Raw genomic sequence first — 15,460 nt, 5'->3', positions numbered from 1 at the left:
CTCATGCAGCCACCGGGTCACTACAAGGTCAAATATGCACAAATACAACCTTTTCTTTGTCCCCACATAAAAAGTTGCACAATGCACCTTTAAACTGAATTCTAATTAGAATCAAATGATTTTTAAATTGACATTTAAGGTCATAATTTTAGCACAATTCGCTCAATGACTCACTTTTAATGTTTTGAATACTCTGCGGAAGTTGCCAGTTTTTTTCACACAAACTAGGCGTTAGTCGAAAAAAAAAAGAGTTGATTTTTCTAACAGTAACTCGCTTTACAGGCAATACAAAAGCATTGGTGAAACAAACAGCGTTAAGACTCTGGTATTATAGCCAGAGGTGGGTAGAGCAGCTAAAGCATTTACTCATGCAAGAGTAACTTTACTTTGAAATAATTTTACTCAAGAAGAAGCTAAAAGTAGTAGCCAATATAATGACTTCAAGCAAGAGTTAAAAAGTACCAGGGGAAAATGCTACTTGAGTACTGTGAGTAATGAGTAACTGTTCGAGAGTAAAAGTCTGATTTATGATTCAGAAGTGACATCACTTTTAGCAAAAACCAAGCATTCCCAAGAGAAATGCCAGAAATAAATTATTTTTTTGTCTGAAGAATAAAGAAACACAAACTACATCTCCTTGAAGCTCTTTCCACTTAAATATTTACTCACTGTGGAATAACTATGTATTTTTACTCAAGTAAGAGTACAGATACTTCATTATCCTATTACTCAAGTAGTACAAAAGTACCAAACTCCTATCAGAAGTTCAATTATTTCACAAAAGTTACTCAAATGCAAACAGTAAACGTAACTTAGTACTACCCGCCTCTGATAATAGCAGACTCTGACGTTTTTTAGGCACTTGCAGTCACGACACATTTTGCCCCGAGACAGGCTGCCAAAAGTGTGGCTGCCAATCTGCCCCTACGACATTTCAGATAGTCATCAATCCCTCACAGGCAGTTCATTCACATGCAAATGATGAAAATATGAAATATCTTGCCCAAGGACACTGCAAAGGTCCATGCACAAATACCTCAAACCCAGAGTAAAAGGTAAACAGTCAGAGACAAGGCTGAAGGAGGGGGGGTGGAAGGTGCAGGACGCTGTGTTAGTTTTTTTTACCGTTGGAACAATTCGTCCTCAACGCTTTTGAGGAGGCTCCTTGAAAGGACAAACAGCAGACGCACAAGGACAGAGGGACGAGAGGAGAAAATAAGGTCAAAGCCAAAACAAGCAAAAAGTGCAGCGTGCGAAACTAGAGCTACGTTTAGACGGCAAGGCGCTGGGCAAACGGAACAGGGATGTGCAGTTAATAGGAATTTAAACATCACACATCCAAAAATCAAACTTTGGCATCTTGTTAATCCAACATTGCAGTCTGAACTTGGCTTAACTAAACAAAAAGCAGCGTTAACACATGCAGGTGACGGGCTAACTGTGGTCGATGAGAAAAGCAGTGGTTCCCAAAGTTAGTGTTACAAATAACAAAATAAAGGTCAAATTGCAAAGTATATTATGTAAATCAGGGGTGCCCAAACATTTTATCTCCGAGAGCCAAAATGAAAAAGTGCCTGTGGGTCGCGGGCCAAACATGGTGATGTCAAGCGTGAAACACATCTGCATATAGTAATAGTTACTTTAGTTTCTTTTTTGGTATACATTTGTATTTAATTCTATTTATGCACATAACATGCTAACAAATGTTAAAGAGACTAGATGTCTGGGCTCATTCTACACATTAGAACATGGCTGGAACATGTAGGGGGATTAAAATACTTAGTTTTAACATTTTTAAACTACATATAGTCCCTTTAACTATGGCAAAAGCCAAGTTTTATTAGAACAAAATCAACAATTGTAGCAATATAGTGCAAAATGTAAACAACACCACCTGCATCGGCAGTACCTACAGTGACTTTACCTTGTTAATTTGTTAACTCAAAGAAAATGCGATATTAGATCATTTTGAAAGTCTCAGTTTGGGATAAATTTTATAAATGTCAACAACCTTTGCAATAAAAGTTGGAAAACTGGGAAAGTTGATGTGATACGACGCTCTGTGATTGATAAATACCAACACACCAGAACAGTTTCCTTAACTATGCGAAAGGAGTGCAACAGCGCCCCCAATTAGACGCTGGTGGCCAAAAAGTGTACTGCATCCATATTTACCATTGAGAGTGAATGGGAGTGAGTTAGTATTAACCAGATGTGGCGCCAAAGCAGGCCAAATAATTGTTCTAGCGGCCCAAATTTGACCCGGGGACCCACTTCGGCCACCCGGGATGTAAATCCACATTATTAAAGCAGATTTTTGCTGCTTGATATCACCCAAAAGTGTTTTAAAGTGGGATTCTGAATTCCTTGCATGGTCATTATGGAGTTCAAGGCTCGAAAAGTTGACATAGATAACACTGCAAAGCACAACAACACAACAATAACCACCGACGCTTGTAACATAGTGTATAAAACCAGTGATCGTTAAACAGGTAAGGCCTCACAAACAGCACCATAAATATCAGTAGCAGTCTAATAAAGTGACATAAGATTTGCATTTTGTTTTATGTATTTACCTGGAAGTAATGCCTCCTTCCGCAAATGGGCTCCAGGCTGAAGAGAAGTCATTTTCCTTGTTCACATCCTGAGGGGAAAATACACAAAAACATACAGTACATTGTAACTGCATCAGTCGAGCCTGTTCGGCCAGAATACACGCTTCTCCTATTCTTTACAAAGACGTGTATTTGGGATCAGAGGTGACTCCTTTGAATTTCAGATGTGGCCGCGATTGACAAGTGCATGTATGAACCAATCGGAAAAGCCGAATATGATGCAGACGTATTTTGTAAACAAGGAAGTTAATAGTTTTACAATGGCATCGGCAGAAGAACGGAGACTAATCTGTTAAGACTGAAGGATACAAGGAACCATTGGCAACTGTTCAGATTTTAAGATGGGCCAAAGTAAAGGCTTTTTTATCTCGTCACATCTTTGAGATTTTAATCCATGCTTTTATCACCACCCGTCTGGATTATTGCAACGCTCTCTATTCAGGATTTAGCAAAACCTCACTGGCAAGACTGCAACTAGCCGCCATAAGTCCCCTTCTCCGATCCCTTCACTGGTTCCCTGTGTACTTCCAGTGACTTCAAAATTATTTTATTTGTTTTAAATGTCTGCATGGCCTGGCCCCCCAGTACCTGCGTGACCTCCTTGTTCCCTATGTCCCCTCTTACTTACTTACTGAGGTCAGCAGATCAGACTCTACTGGTGGTTCCTAAGAAAAAGCTGAGAGGTGATCGTGCTTTTTCGGTGGCTGAACCTAAACTTTGGAATGAGCTGCCTCTAAATATCAGAGCGACTTCACTTCACTGTGAATGGATTCATATACAACTTTTTTTGATTGGCTGCGAGCAAAGTTCCAGACGGTCCTGCTTTTCAACAGAAACAAAAAGCAGGAGTGGAGGCTGGACAGGCAAACATCAAACATCAGTCATTACTATAAATGAGTGCAAGTGTGTAACGTTTTGGCGGTTATCAAATTAAAAATTAACAATGCATGTGGTATTCTGAATAACATTTCTCTTACTCACTCTTTATATTGCACATGTCAGCTTTCATTTATTTTTGGGAGGCTCGTAAAAATCATCTGACATTGCAGACACTTCTAGTTGGATTAAATGCATTTATTGCCTTAACTACATTATAAAAGTAAAAACTTTTACCATCTCTGAGTGGGCCTCCGTCTCCTTACGAATAGGCGGCTGAAACTCCAGCTTGTCGACTGCAAAAGAGAAAATTACACTTAAAAACAAAAACAGTTTTCCTAGTACATACACTTAACACTAGGGGGCATCAGTGCTTAACTCTCTTAAGGCAGAGTTAAAGTATCTGAATACCTGAAGCACTGACAAAAGCACTTCCTTATTTCAGCAACTGAGAAGGCAAGAAACTAGATACTTTTGCTGGATCTATTTACTTTATAACAGTGTGTGAAGAGTTGTCGACACTTCAGCTGTACAATTTTGGAGAAGTATCAGATGGCAGTGATTTTTTCCGACAAGTGTTATATTTATCATTTCTGCTTTCAAATAAAGAATCTTTAAGCAAATTTTAATCAAGTTCAGGAGCTTCAACACATGAGATTAGACTGAAATATGAACAGTTAAACCAACAAACTACACGGTTAGCTAGTTTGGTATTTGATTTCAATGGAGAAACATTTTCAGAGAACAATATATTACTTATTATATTAATGATTGCAGCACTTGCAAGATGTGATTTGCCAATTTCAAACATTCAAATTGTGATTATTAATGCAGCCCTAATCTACAATATAAATTAAGCAGCTGCTATTTAAATGTGTTAATGTTTTAGTAACAGTTTTAGCAGCAGCAGCAACACACAAATCCATGTTTATACTGTGTGATGTAAACAGCAATATATTTCAAACTTCTTTACAGCCGTACACTTGATTCATTATGGTTTACAAACAAGGAAAGAGGGAGTGTATGGATTTTAAAGTCGTTACACTAATTCTCAATTTCCAAATTCTTTACGCGCAATTATTACGTTTACTCTGGTCTTTATGCAGAACTGTCAGCTTTAAAGCAGTAAGTAACTCTTACACCTAGAGGCCATAAGCGCAACTGTAGGTGTCGTAGCAAGTTGCGATTTTTAGTAATTGTCCGTGAGAGTAAATACTACGCTGACAGAAAAGGCGAAGGGAGAGAGGGATATTGTACATTCAATTACACAATGGAAATGTTTTTTTTTTTACTCAAACATGGCTGTAAATACTGTTTAAAGTGGTGCTAACCCGCAGTTAGCTTTGCCCGTTAGCCTGCTAGCTTCTTCTTCATGATTCCATTAGTGTGTAATCATCCCGTCAACCCTTGTATTACTCCCAGAGGGACTACGAATAGGATTTATCAAGGTAAAGAAGTTACTTAGTATTGCTTTAACGAGAACAAAACTAATTAATTCCATTATTAGGGAAAAGAATCGGGTACCGGGCGTTTTTGTCCGAGCCATTTTACTTCTATATTCTAAAACAGAGCTACCAGGACTTCTGACGGTTTCAAAGATGAGAATCCTATTAAAAACATGGACCGATATCCTTTTTGTGAAGCGAGAAATACAACCAGCAAAAGAAGTTCTGACCCTGCAACATTCCCATACACTGCCTAACTAACCCGAATAATGAACGTGTAAAGTCTTCTATTTTGTGGCTTGACCTTTATTTTGGAAAAGCTTTGCTAGTCTGCTATTAAGAATCCTTGAAAGACACTATGGTTTTATCACCTGTCCGTACTGTTTGGCCGAAGAGCCATCACCAAAGCCAAACACATCCCACGTAACACTAACCAGGTCCCATTTTTGGCTTTTATCAGCGTCTAAACATGAATCAATATAAATCATACAAGTGTTTCTTTCCATGTGGTTTAGGTTGGAGCGGAGCCTCTGTCAAACTGTTGACTCAATGACTAGGTACAGGACCACGGTGATTAGGGCCACAGAAAGCTGCCAATAACACACTGAGGGTAATCTCCTTCATGACAACAAAGGGAGACTGTGAGGACCAATGTGGAGCAGGCCATTACAGAAGGTTTTAAAATACAGTGGATATTATTACACCAACAGGAACATAAGACTTCTGTTCCTGTTGGTTTAGGGCAGCAGTATTGAGTCCTAATGCTGCTGATGACGTCATCACACTGGCATATGCTGAATATTCTGATTTTGCTGCATCTGCTCGTACTGCAATCTTTCCCTCGTTTATCATGTTCCAAAACAAACCGCTATCAATAAGAACATTCAGTTAAAGATACAAGATACGTTTTGAGGCCATAGAGAATACACTGATCTGGTGGATTCAGGGCTGTTTATATTATAAGACCAGAGGGGTCTATAGCCATACAAAATTTGTGTGAATTTAAAAGGAACAGGCCACAGTTCTTCCATACTGAGATATTTTCTTGTCACCGATTTAAAAGTTCTGGTTCAAATCTATTTTTTCTTATTTATAACTACAAAATCTATATAATCTATAGCACAAAAAGCTTCCTGTTTAGTGCAGCAACAAGAGATCTTTCTTGCTTTTATAACAGATTTCCATTGGCCATTTTATGATAATAGGGCAATAATAAGGTCCATTAGGGAGGCAATGTCAGGCTAAAGGGCAAAATTCGTAATTTAGCTGCCACAGAATCCGAAAATATTGCCTAGTTGTCGAGTTAAAAAGCCAAGTTAGTCCAAACAAAGCCACTCACACATTAGCATCACTTAGTTCAGGGCATTCTGTTATGGTATTTTCCTGTTATCACCAAGCTCTACTTTCTCTGCTCCACAGACCTGCCTCCTCCGTCAGCCTCTGAGGGGAGCTCGGGCTCGGACAAACCTCTCCGTGGATTATCCCGTAGTGAGCTTCACAGACGAGATAAAGCAAGATTTCATACTGGGAAATGTTGATATAGGACTAAACAGGAAGTAGATATACTGTAGTTTGAACAAATAGAGCAATATGTTTCTGAAAAAAGATGTCAATGATGGGTCACAAGAGGAAACTAGCAAAAAAAGGGTTTATGGTTTTTATACTAGAAGGGAATGGCCACTTACAAAGACTATAAAGTTCTAACCACAGCTAATGGGTTTCAGAGCGGAGTGGTTGTGCGATAATGGACATCGTTACCAATATAAATGATAAGAATCCAGCTCCAGGATTTACTACCACTTTGAATATCATTCTTCTGGATGTAGAGTTAATCAGTGGGTTCAACAAACTTTTATAAATGCCTGGAATTAGGCAATAGGGGACTTTTTGGCACTCAGTACAACGATGTTAATTTCGTCATAATTTAAAGGGACTATACAGAGTTTAAAAATGTAAAACTAAGTATTGTCCTCCCCCTACATGTTCCAGCCATGTCCTAAGGTGTAGAATGAGCCCAGACTTATTCACCACAACTGCCTCTAAAATCCTGCACTGTCACTCAAAATGTTAAAGAGGGGGTATTATGCTTTTTTCAGCCACATAGCACCAGTCTATAGCGCACTACAATGATGACGAAACCTTCTGTTGGTCTGTCAATGCAGTAAATTAGAAGAACTGCCTTGTATAAAATTGCTCTTTCAAAATGGCGTTAGCAAATGACTTGAAATAGGCCTCTGTCTCTTTAAGAACCTCTGACCCTTTCCGACACGCCCCCTCCACACGCTGTCTGTGGCATCACAACAACACTGCGCTCGCAGTCTATGGTCTCAACAGTATTGAAACTACGATCGGTGCATTTTAATTTTTATTGTTGGAAAGGACCTACTGTTTATCACTTTGTGAACAATGGCCACACAGGATATGATTTGGAAACGAACCTTCCACACCGGACGCTTGGAAGGGGCTCTTGCCTGAAAAATAACTGCTGTTTGGAGGCTTCTCTTTGCATCTGCCATGCCCTATGGATCTCTAACTATACCCCCATGGACGACACCAGGATCTGCAGGAGCCCATAGATTCAAAGACGGACATTATCTGTGCAGGTGGACAATGGTTTTTCGAGGTTACCCGTTAGCTTGTTATAATCGACTACAGCTCATTGTTGATGAAAAGTCTGCAATAAACCACAAATGTGTAAAGCCAGGCTCATTGGGTGATCATCGTAAAGGCTGCTTCGAGTAGTTGCCGGCTTTATTGACGTTATTTGTGCATAATATGCTGCCTGTTTTCAATGAATGTTGTGAAGGTGAAGGTTGTTAGCTTGTCGCGGCTAATAGTGCCTTAGCTCCGGGAGAAAACCACTCGGCTACGACTCACTGTAGATGAAATGTGAGCAATAAACTACGAAATCAACAAGCCCGGCTCCGTGTGGGATCATCATAAAGGCTACTTCAAGCAGTTGCCTGTTTTAGTGACGTTTTCAAGGCATAATATGCTGCTTGTATTCAGTGAATTTTCCCGTTAGCTTATCGCGGCTAGCTTGTTAGCTCCGGGAGAAAACCACTCGGCTACGACTCACTGTAGATGAAATGTGAGCAATAAACTACGAAATCAACAAGCCCGGCTCAGTGTGTGATCATCATAAAGGCTGCTTCAAGCAGCTGTCTGTTTTAGTGACGTTTTCAATGCATAATATGCTTGTTTTCAGTGAATTTTCCCGTTAGCTTGTCGCGGCTAGCTTGTTAGCTCCGGGAGAAAACCACTCGGCTATGACCCATTGTAGATGAAATGTGAGCAATAAACTTCCAAATCAACAAGCCTGGCTCCGTGTGTGATCATTGTTAAACGGTTCTTTATGTGTGTGGTGGTTTTATTGACTTCATTTGTGCATATTTCTCGTTTTCACGTGATGACTCGAGGTTTAGCTTAGCATTAGCTTTCTCCGGAGGCTCTGTGCATCATCAAGGCCCAGCGCAGAACCAGACACTGAAATAAGTGTTCTTGTCACCGGTTTTAATCCTGGGTGTTTCGGTAACAGAAACACTGATGTGTGTCTTTGTAAAAGTCTGCTGTGGCTCCGGTTCACAACACATGAAGCTAATCCTCCATGATGACTCTGTTTACATCTTAGGGCTAGACACTGCGGGGAGGGGGTTCTGCTGAGGAGCAGTGGTTGGTTACTCGGCTGGTGACGAAAGGTCGGAGGCGTATCCTGGAGGTCGAGGGCGTTTCCTGAAGGAATCAGGCGTTTTATCCTTAAAATGGCCGCCATCAGAGTTTCTACAGATTACTCGAAAATACGTGAATGTGCCAAGGCAACACTTCAGGCATGGTTTTAATGAGGGAATTACTTAATAACATGATGTAAAGCTTGAAAAAGTCGATTTTGCATAATAGGCCCCCTTTAATATAGAACCTGCAGCTACACATAAGACCTGAGGTGGCAGTAGTGAGTATAAAATGACTAACTTGAATCTAGCCCCTATAACAAATATCACTTTTTTGTTGCCTTTTCATCCTCTTTTCGTGGATAAAGCCAAACTGGAGTAAATGCGCTCAGTTCAGGCGGGGGGTAAGAGGTTAAATATGATAATAAATGCCAAGTTCACTATATTTACATGCAATTTTACTCGACTCAATTTGAAGAGAATTAAACGACTTGACTAAAATTAAACAACATTTTCGTGAAGTCAAAAACGAATAAAAATATTTCATTGTGGCGACTCACACATACTCTTTACTCTTGCACTCTCACACTTTTGAGAGAAAAGGCTTTACTTTATTAGTAAACCTAATCAAATGTCCTCAAGCTGTACACCTTGCTTCATGTGGTAAAAATCGACCCATTTTCCCCTCAATTTTCCCACATCTTTTGCCGACAAATAAAATCGATGAATCATAATCCCCAGACTAATCAATTCACAAAATAATCCCTAGCAGCCTTGATGTAAACAACAGTATTAGTTAAATGAGGTGATGTAATGCCTGTAATAGCTGTAATAGCTCTCCACTACGGACAGCTTAAATATATCTTTATCTCCGCAGTGAATCCAAAGCTATTTTTACTAATGCCGACACATGCTGCGACAGTGGGACAGTGCCAGTCTGAGGAAGGATTAGCGACAGAACCGGCGTTGACCTCAGATGTGTCAATCTGTGCCAAGCGGTAAAGGAGAGAGTGAGACTGATGGGCTGGTCTTCCTAAGTCGACATTAAAAAGCAACAATATAGAATCTGTTACAATACGAGGTCACACGGTGCTTTTGTGAACATGTGTTGACACTCACGGTCCATCTCCGAAGGCGTCCTTTCAGCTCTGCCCTGTTTCTTGCTGGATTTGATGGTGTGTCTGACGGAGATGGGCTGAAACGAGAACAGAGATTTTCAGAGACAGAAAAGAAAAGGGTTTGGCTGAGCTGACACCTGATGAGACAAGTCCCGGGTGGGGTCAGAGTCGTCACACTTTTAACGGTCACAACTTTCACTGTGAGGTATAGGTTAAAGTTTACCAACAGTCACTTTATATTAGACATATCAAATAATCTGCTGAAGAGCTGTCTACTTAAGATTTTTTGTGGTAAAATATGGAAAAGCTCCTTAGCAACAGGTGATTTGAGGACTAAAAGATCTGGCCAGTAATAAGACTACAGAAATGATATGGATAATGTATTTTTATGATATAGTCTTAGTTCCCAGTTAGAAGTTTACTCCTGACATGGTTCAATTCATATTAAACTCCATTATATGTTTCCCTCTTTTTAATCCCATGGTTTAGAACAGATTTTGTTATGATTTACAAGAGAAAGACAATATATTATCTACTAGGGGTTGGAACGATATGTCACGATATCATCGACACGTATCACGATACTGAGGCCCCGATACAATACATATTGCGATACAATAATATTCAAATGCACAAAGGATTACATTTTTAACAAACTAATTTATTAAGAAAGCGCAAGTTGAGTTTCCAAAATGTATAAATTGAATAGAAATCAGTCTGATATAGATTAAAACATTTTGAAAATTGAAAATGGAAGAAGCTTTTTAAAAGTATTTTGTTTAACCTCTTAAACGTCTTGCCTTAACTGAGGACATTTTCCAGTTCGGCTTTAGCCAAGTCTAAAAACTTCTCGATTGGAGAGCAACAGAGTAATGCCTCATTTGAAAGCTAAGACCTATAAAACTTGCTTTTCTGGCATGTTTTTGTCGCTCTTTTATTGCTTCTTTGTAAACTTTTTTGTCACTTATTTGTCACCTTTTTTTGTCGCTTTTTTGTAAAGTTTGGTTGTATTTTCATCGTTGTTTTTGTCGCTATTTTGACACTTTTTTCGAAGAAGCTTTTAGATTTGGATAAAGCCAAACTGGAGAGAAGGTGCTCAGTTCAGGTGGGGTTTAAGGGTTTTTTGAACCAATCAGCAACAAATCTGGTCTTAACAAAACTGTGACAATCTCTTGTTAGTATCAAAAGTATTGCGATGCATGGTTTCCGACATTGCGATATATTACAAAACATGATTTTTTCCCCCAGCCCTATTATCTACAACAGTGATTCTTAAACCATTTCCAAAAAGTACCACAAAATATTTGATATTCAAAGTACCATGTGACCTAAATCAATCACAAATCAGGACTAATCCAGGTCAATCAGGGTTTAAAAAGGCCTACATTGCAGTAAATTATATCTAAAGTGGGTGTTAAAAATGCCTGGGCCAGAAAGATACCGAACTTAATGGAAAACAAAAGCATACATCAAGTTGTCTCTGATGGAGTGACATTTCAGCATGTTTGAAGTCTATTTAAAGGCAAATTCTACTTTTGAGCAATGAACTAGGACATTTCCTTTCCATCAAGAAGATCCCAAAGATTACTAGATACAATAATAAAGAGAATTTAAGTCCAGACTCCTGCTCCTTAGCCATTAATTAAGCCATTTCTTTCCCCTTTCCATCGGGTCTTAAAAGTTTTCCAGCCTCGTCTGTATTCTGCCCGCATCTCCTCACATCATTATTCAGCCCGGAGGCCGTTCCACATTTCCTACAGTCAGAGCCTTCAGAGCGGAGACAAAGTGGCTGCTGTTCCTCGGACAATCGCACAATGGGCCGTAAACTGGGCTGGTACCACCTCCTCCACTGACACAGAACGACCGCCGTGAGACAGACTTATAATGTGAGAAATACAACTCAAGTTCAAATCAAGTCCATTGCCAAACTTTCATGTCCTGTTGTCCTGTCCTGAAGTGGTGACAGACTAATCGTCAAGTCACTTCTCTGCAGATAATGTGGCTTCTTGCGATGCGATACGTTGTTTAACATTGCGATAACGATAATCTCGTGACACCGTGGGTTGCCAACCTAAAATGACTCCCTGCCATTAGCAAAGTACCAGCACATGCCCAATAAAGGCCATGTGACTGAATTCTGGAAATGTTGAGATTTACGTATGATATGACCATGGCACCACCACTTGAGTTGGGATTGTAGAAACTTTAAACTTTAACGACTAAGAGCATGTTCTATGTACACTATTTTTAAAGTTTAAGTATTGGATTGGGAAGGTATTCTCATAGTCCTATTCTTACAATCAGTGACAGTCAAATACTTGATTTCATTACATTGGTAAAACTGTAAACGTACAGATTAGAGGTCGACCAATATGGATTTTCTAAGGTCGATGCCAATTTATTATTAATTTTTTTTTATTGGTTGATGCCGATATGCACAGCCGTTATAATTGGCCAATTTTTCCTAATGTCTGGTCTATAATCCTGTAAAAACAAATGCTTGTCCACTGCAGCAGGGGCCGATTTTAATGTAATACTTTAGGTGATTCAATCATAGTTTCTGTCCCGACTTTGATTAGTTGCCGTTAGCATTAGCATCCTGCTGTTAGCATTGGCATATTGTTGCTAGCCGTGGCATTTTGCATGGTGATAAAAAAAAAAAACAAGACTTTTGACTGACTTGACTTGTCTTTAATAAACATGAAGCTAACCAATTTTCATCGCAATGTTTCTCTGTTCCCCTGAGGCCGAGGGAAGACTCGTTTTAAAGTCCTGACTTCGCTCTTTCCAATGTGGGAAGTCTCTATCACTTTCAGTCCCGACGATATTGGCTTTTATCGGCAGATAGACGATATTGCAAAAAACAAAACAAATACTGACCCGATATATTAAATACCAGCTACCACTGGTCAAATATTACTCCGATACAAGTAAAAGGTTTCTCTGTGAAATTACTAAAGTATTAGCTTTAGAAAATACTCTGCAAAGTAGAAATTACAAACCCATCTAAACATGCGTTATGAAAATTAACTTCCTTCTTTCGAGTTGTAATTTAGTAACATTTGACAGCACATCTACAAAGCGCCACCTACTGTTCTGGAGTGTGCATTATCAGGCTATTAAAATGAAGTTTACTTTTCCCTTGAAGCCTTTTTGGAAATGTAGTGGAACAGAAAGTTGTATATTTATCTTTCAAATGTAGTGGAGTTCCTCAAAAACTACTTAAAAACAGTATTATCTCTGGCCAGGACTTTTCCACTCCTTAACTTCATATTTAAAAGATTTTGATTGAAGAAGAGGAGTATAATAAACACTGCAAATAATCCTAGTCTTTGGATTTTTCTCTCTGCTGCTGTATCTTACCAGGTCATAGCGCCACAGCAAAGCAATATAGACCCTGTAGCTTTGTCCGCCCTCGTAAATCATCATTTTAGCCTGTTCAGCTGCGACATTACCTCCAGGTCGTCATCGTCCACCTCGCCGTAGTGCTGGTGGTTTTCTGGGTTGTTCATTTTATCCAAAAGATCCACCGCCAGTCTCCGGGTCAAACCGGTCTGAGCCACAAACACGTGCTGCAAAGACACAGTCATCGAATATTGGTTTGTTTTTCTTTTGACATTTAAAAGCCACATTTAAACTATAGACATAATACATAAATGCTTAATGAGACAAAGCTTAATTTAAAAAGTAAGTAGTCTTTACTGATAGCAGTTTCTCGGCTGTGGGCCTCTTCTTGGGATTCTTGGTCAGAGAGATTTTGACAAAGTTATGGAAAGCGGCCGACCTGAGGAGCGGAGGACATTTGTTTTGGTAAATTCCACCACAATCTATACACAAACCAAACGTAAATCCAGATAAAGTAATCTCTCAAACATGGAAACTGACCATTTGTTTTTGTCTTTTAGCTTCGGCGGCTGGAAGCTGCTCTTGGACATCAAAAACAAGGCCCTGGGGGGAAATCATGCATAAAGTTCAAAGAGGAAAATGGAATAAAGGATGAATAGGTTTGCAGTGTTGGGCTAATAATAGCACAGGTATAGTTGAAACAGGAAATAACCGATCAAATAAAGTGGTGACGCTTTGGAGATGCACAAAGGCAGGAAACCGTCTTGAAAGTGAATTGTTATCTAGATAATTAAAGTGGTTCAAAATAAACAAAAGTGGTTAAAAACATACAAATAAATGTACATTAAAATGGGACTAAATCAGGACTACTCCAGATCAAATCCAGAAATAACCTTTGTTTGATAGTATAATAATACCTACAGGGTTTATATTTAGACAACTATATTTTACTGCCACAAATGCAGGGAAAAAAAAATCTGTATTTTCATTGAATGTATACAGTAAAAATTGTTGAGCAATGTCTTAATTTACACTGAATCTTAGACCGAATCCAAATTAAAGCAGTACTAAGTAACTCTTGCCCCTAGAGGCCATAAGCGCAACTGCAGGTGTTGTAGGAAGTTACTATTTTTTAACGTATTAATTGTCTTGGAGAGTAATTACTACGCTGACAGAAAAGGCGAAGGGAGAGAGGGATATTGTACATCCAATTATACAATGGATATCATTTTATTCCTTCAAACTTGGTTGTAAATAACGTTTAAAGTGATGCTAGCCCGCAGTTAATTTTGCCCGTTAGCATGCTAGCTTCTTCTTCGTGATTTGTCGCTCTTATGTCACTTTTTTGCTGTGTTATTGTTACTTTTCTGGCATGTTTTTGTCACTCTTTAGACGCTGCTTTGTGGCTTTTTTTCGGACATTTTTTCGGTGCATAAATGTTGTATTTTCATCCTTATTTCCGTCACTCTTTTGACACTTTTTTTCCAAGAAGCTTTTAGATTTGGGTAATGCCAAACTGGAGAAAGTGTGCTCTGTTCATGCGGGGGTTAAGAGATTGAAGCCCTGCGGAAACCCTGAACTACAACAAAAGCGACCACAAATATTTTCAATTAAAAACAGGAAAACAAATAGGAGCCATATCCACCACAAACAGCAGCACAAAAGCAAAACTGAACCAGGACAAAGTTGTGACTAAATCAGGATTAAAAAACAATGAAGCCAGGCGTAAACTAATCCTAAAATAGAAGTGAGAATTAAACTGGGATTTTAAAAACATGGCTTTAACAGAAACAGGACTAAAGTGCAGAAAGCAGATTGAGGAAGACAGATAGAAGTTAGCTGCACCTCATGGGATGTAGGTCGAACATTGGCGGCTGCAGCTCGGCCAGCTCTATGGCTGTGATGCCCACTGCCCAGATGTCACACAGCTGATTGTAACCGCCGTTCTTCTCCACTGCGGCTACTTCTGGTGCCATCCTGCATTTACAAACATAAAACATAAACATAAACACGCCATGACAGGGTTCTGCACTGCGCCTGTGTGTCACTCACCAATACGGCGTTCCAATGAAGGACTTCCTTTTGGCGATTGTGGCTGTGATTTTAGCAGCAACTCCAAAGTCGGCTAGAAGACAAGAGAATTTCTATGTTTTTATTAAGGAAAAAATATAGAATTGGCTCCATTTTGGGAATCTAGTACAGCACTGTTATATAACACAATTAAGTTCAAGATGTTGCAACTCACCCAACTTCACATCCCCGTTGTCTGTCAAAAGGATGTTGGCACCCTGCAGACAAACCATTGATGAAACTATTAGTTCAACGAGGACAAAACCTTTCCTGCAAAACTGGTTTTGTATAAACAGGGAAAGAACACAGACTAAAGATGTTGA

The 15,460-nt window shown here is 39.3% G+C and overlaps 1 protein-coding gene across 2 annotated transcripts in view; it reads right to left on the bottom strand.

Moving 5' to 3' along the window:
* Positions 1 to 15,460, bottom strand: part of map4k5 (mitogen-activated protein kinase kinase kinase kinase 5) — a 62,041-nt gene that overhangs the window by 22,105 nt on the left and 24,476 nt on the right. The window contains exons 8-17 of one of the 2 annotated variants that reach the window (XM_079573416.1): positions 15,313 to 15,355; positions 15,120 to 15,192; positions 14,913 to 15,044; positions 13,608 to 13,670; positions 13,425 to 13,506; positions 13,178 to 13,294; positions 9,724 to 9,799; positions 6,358 to 6,429; positions 3,729 to 3,787; positions 2,577 to 2,644 (exon numbers count right to left, since the gene is read on the bottom strand). In XM_079573416.1, the coding sequence (XP_079429542.1) occupies positions 2,577 to 2,644; positions 3,729 to 3,787; positions 6,358 to 6,429; positions 9,724 to 9,799; positions 13,178 to 13,294; positions 13,425 to 13,506; positions 13,608 to 13,670; positions 14,913 to 15,044; positions 15,120 to 15,192; positions 15,313 to 15,355 (785 nt within the window). The remainder of the gene's footprint in view (positions 1 to 2,576; positions 2,645 to 3,728; positions 3,788 to 6,357; positions 6,430 to 9,723; positions 9,800 to 13,177; positions 13,295 to 13,424; positions 13,507 to 13,607; positions 13,671 to 14,912; positions 15,045 to 15,119; positions 15,193 to 15,312; positions 15,356 to 15,460) is intronic. The other variant, XM_079573417.1, reaches the window with a different exon arrangement.

This window comes from Gobius niger (assembly GCF_951799975.1).
Source record: "Gobius niger genome assembly, chromosome: 16".
NCBI classification, from domain to species: domain Eukaryota; kingdom Metazoa; phylum Chordata; class Actinopteri; order Gobiiformes; family Gobiidae; genus Gobius; species Gobius niger.
This window is presented reverse-complemented; position numbering and strand designations above follow the sequence as displayed.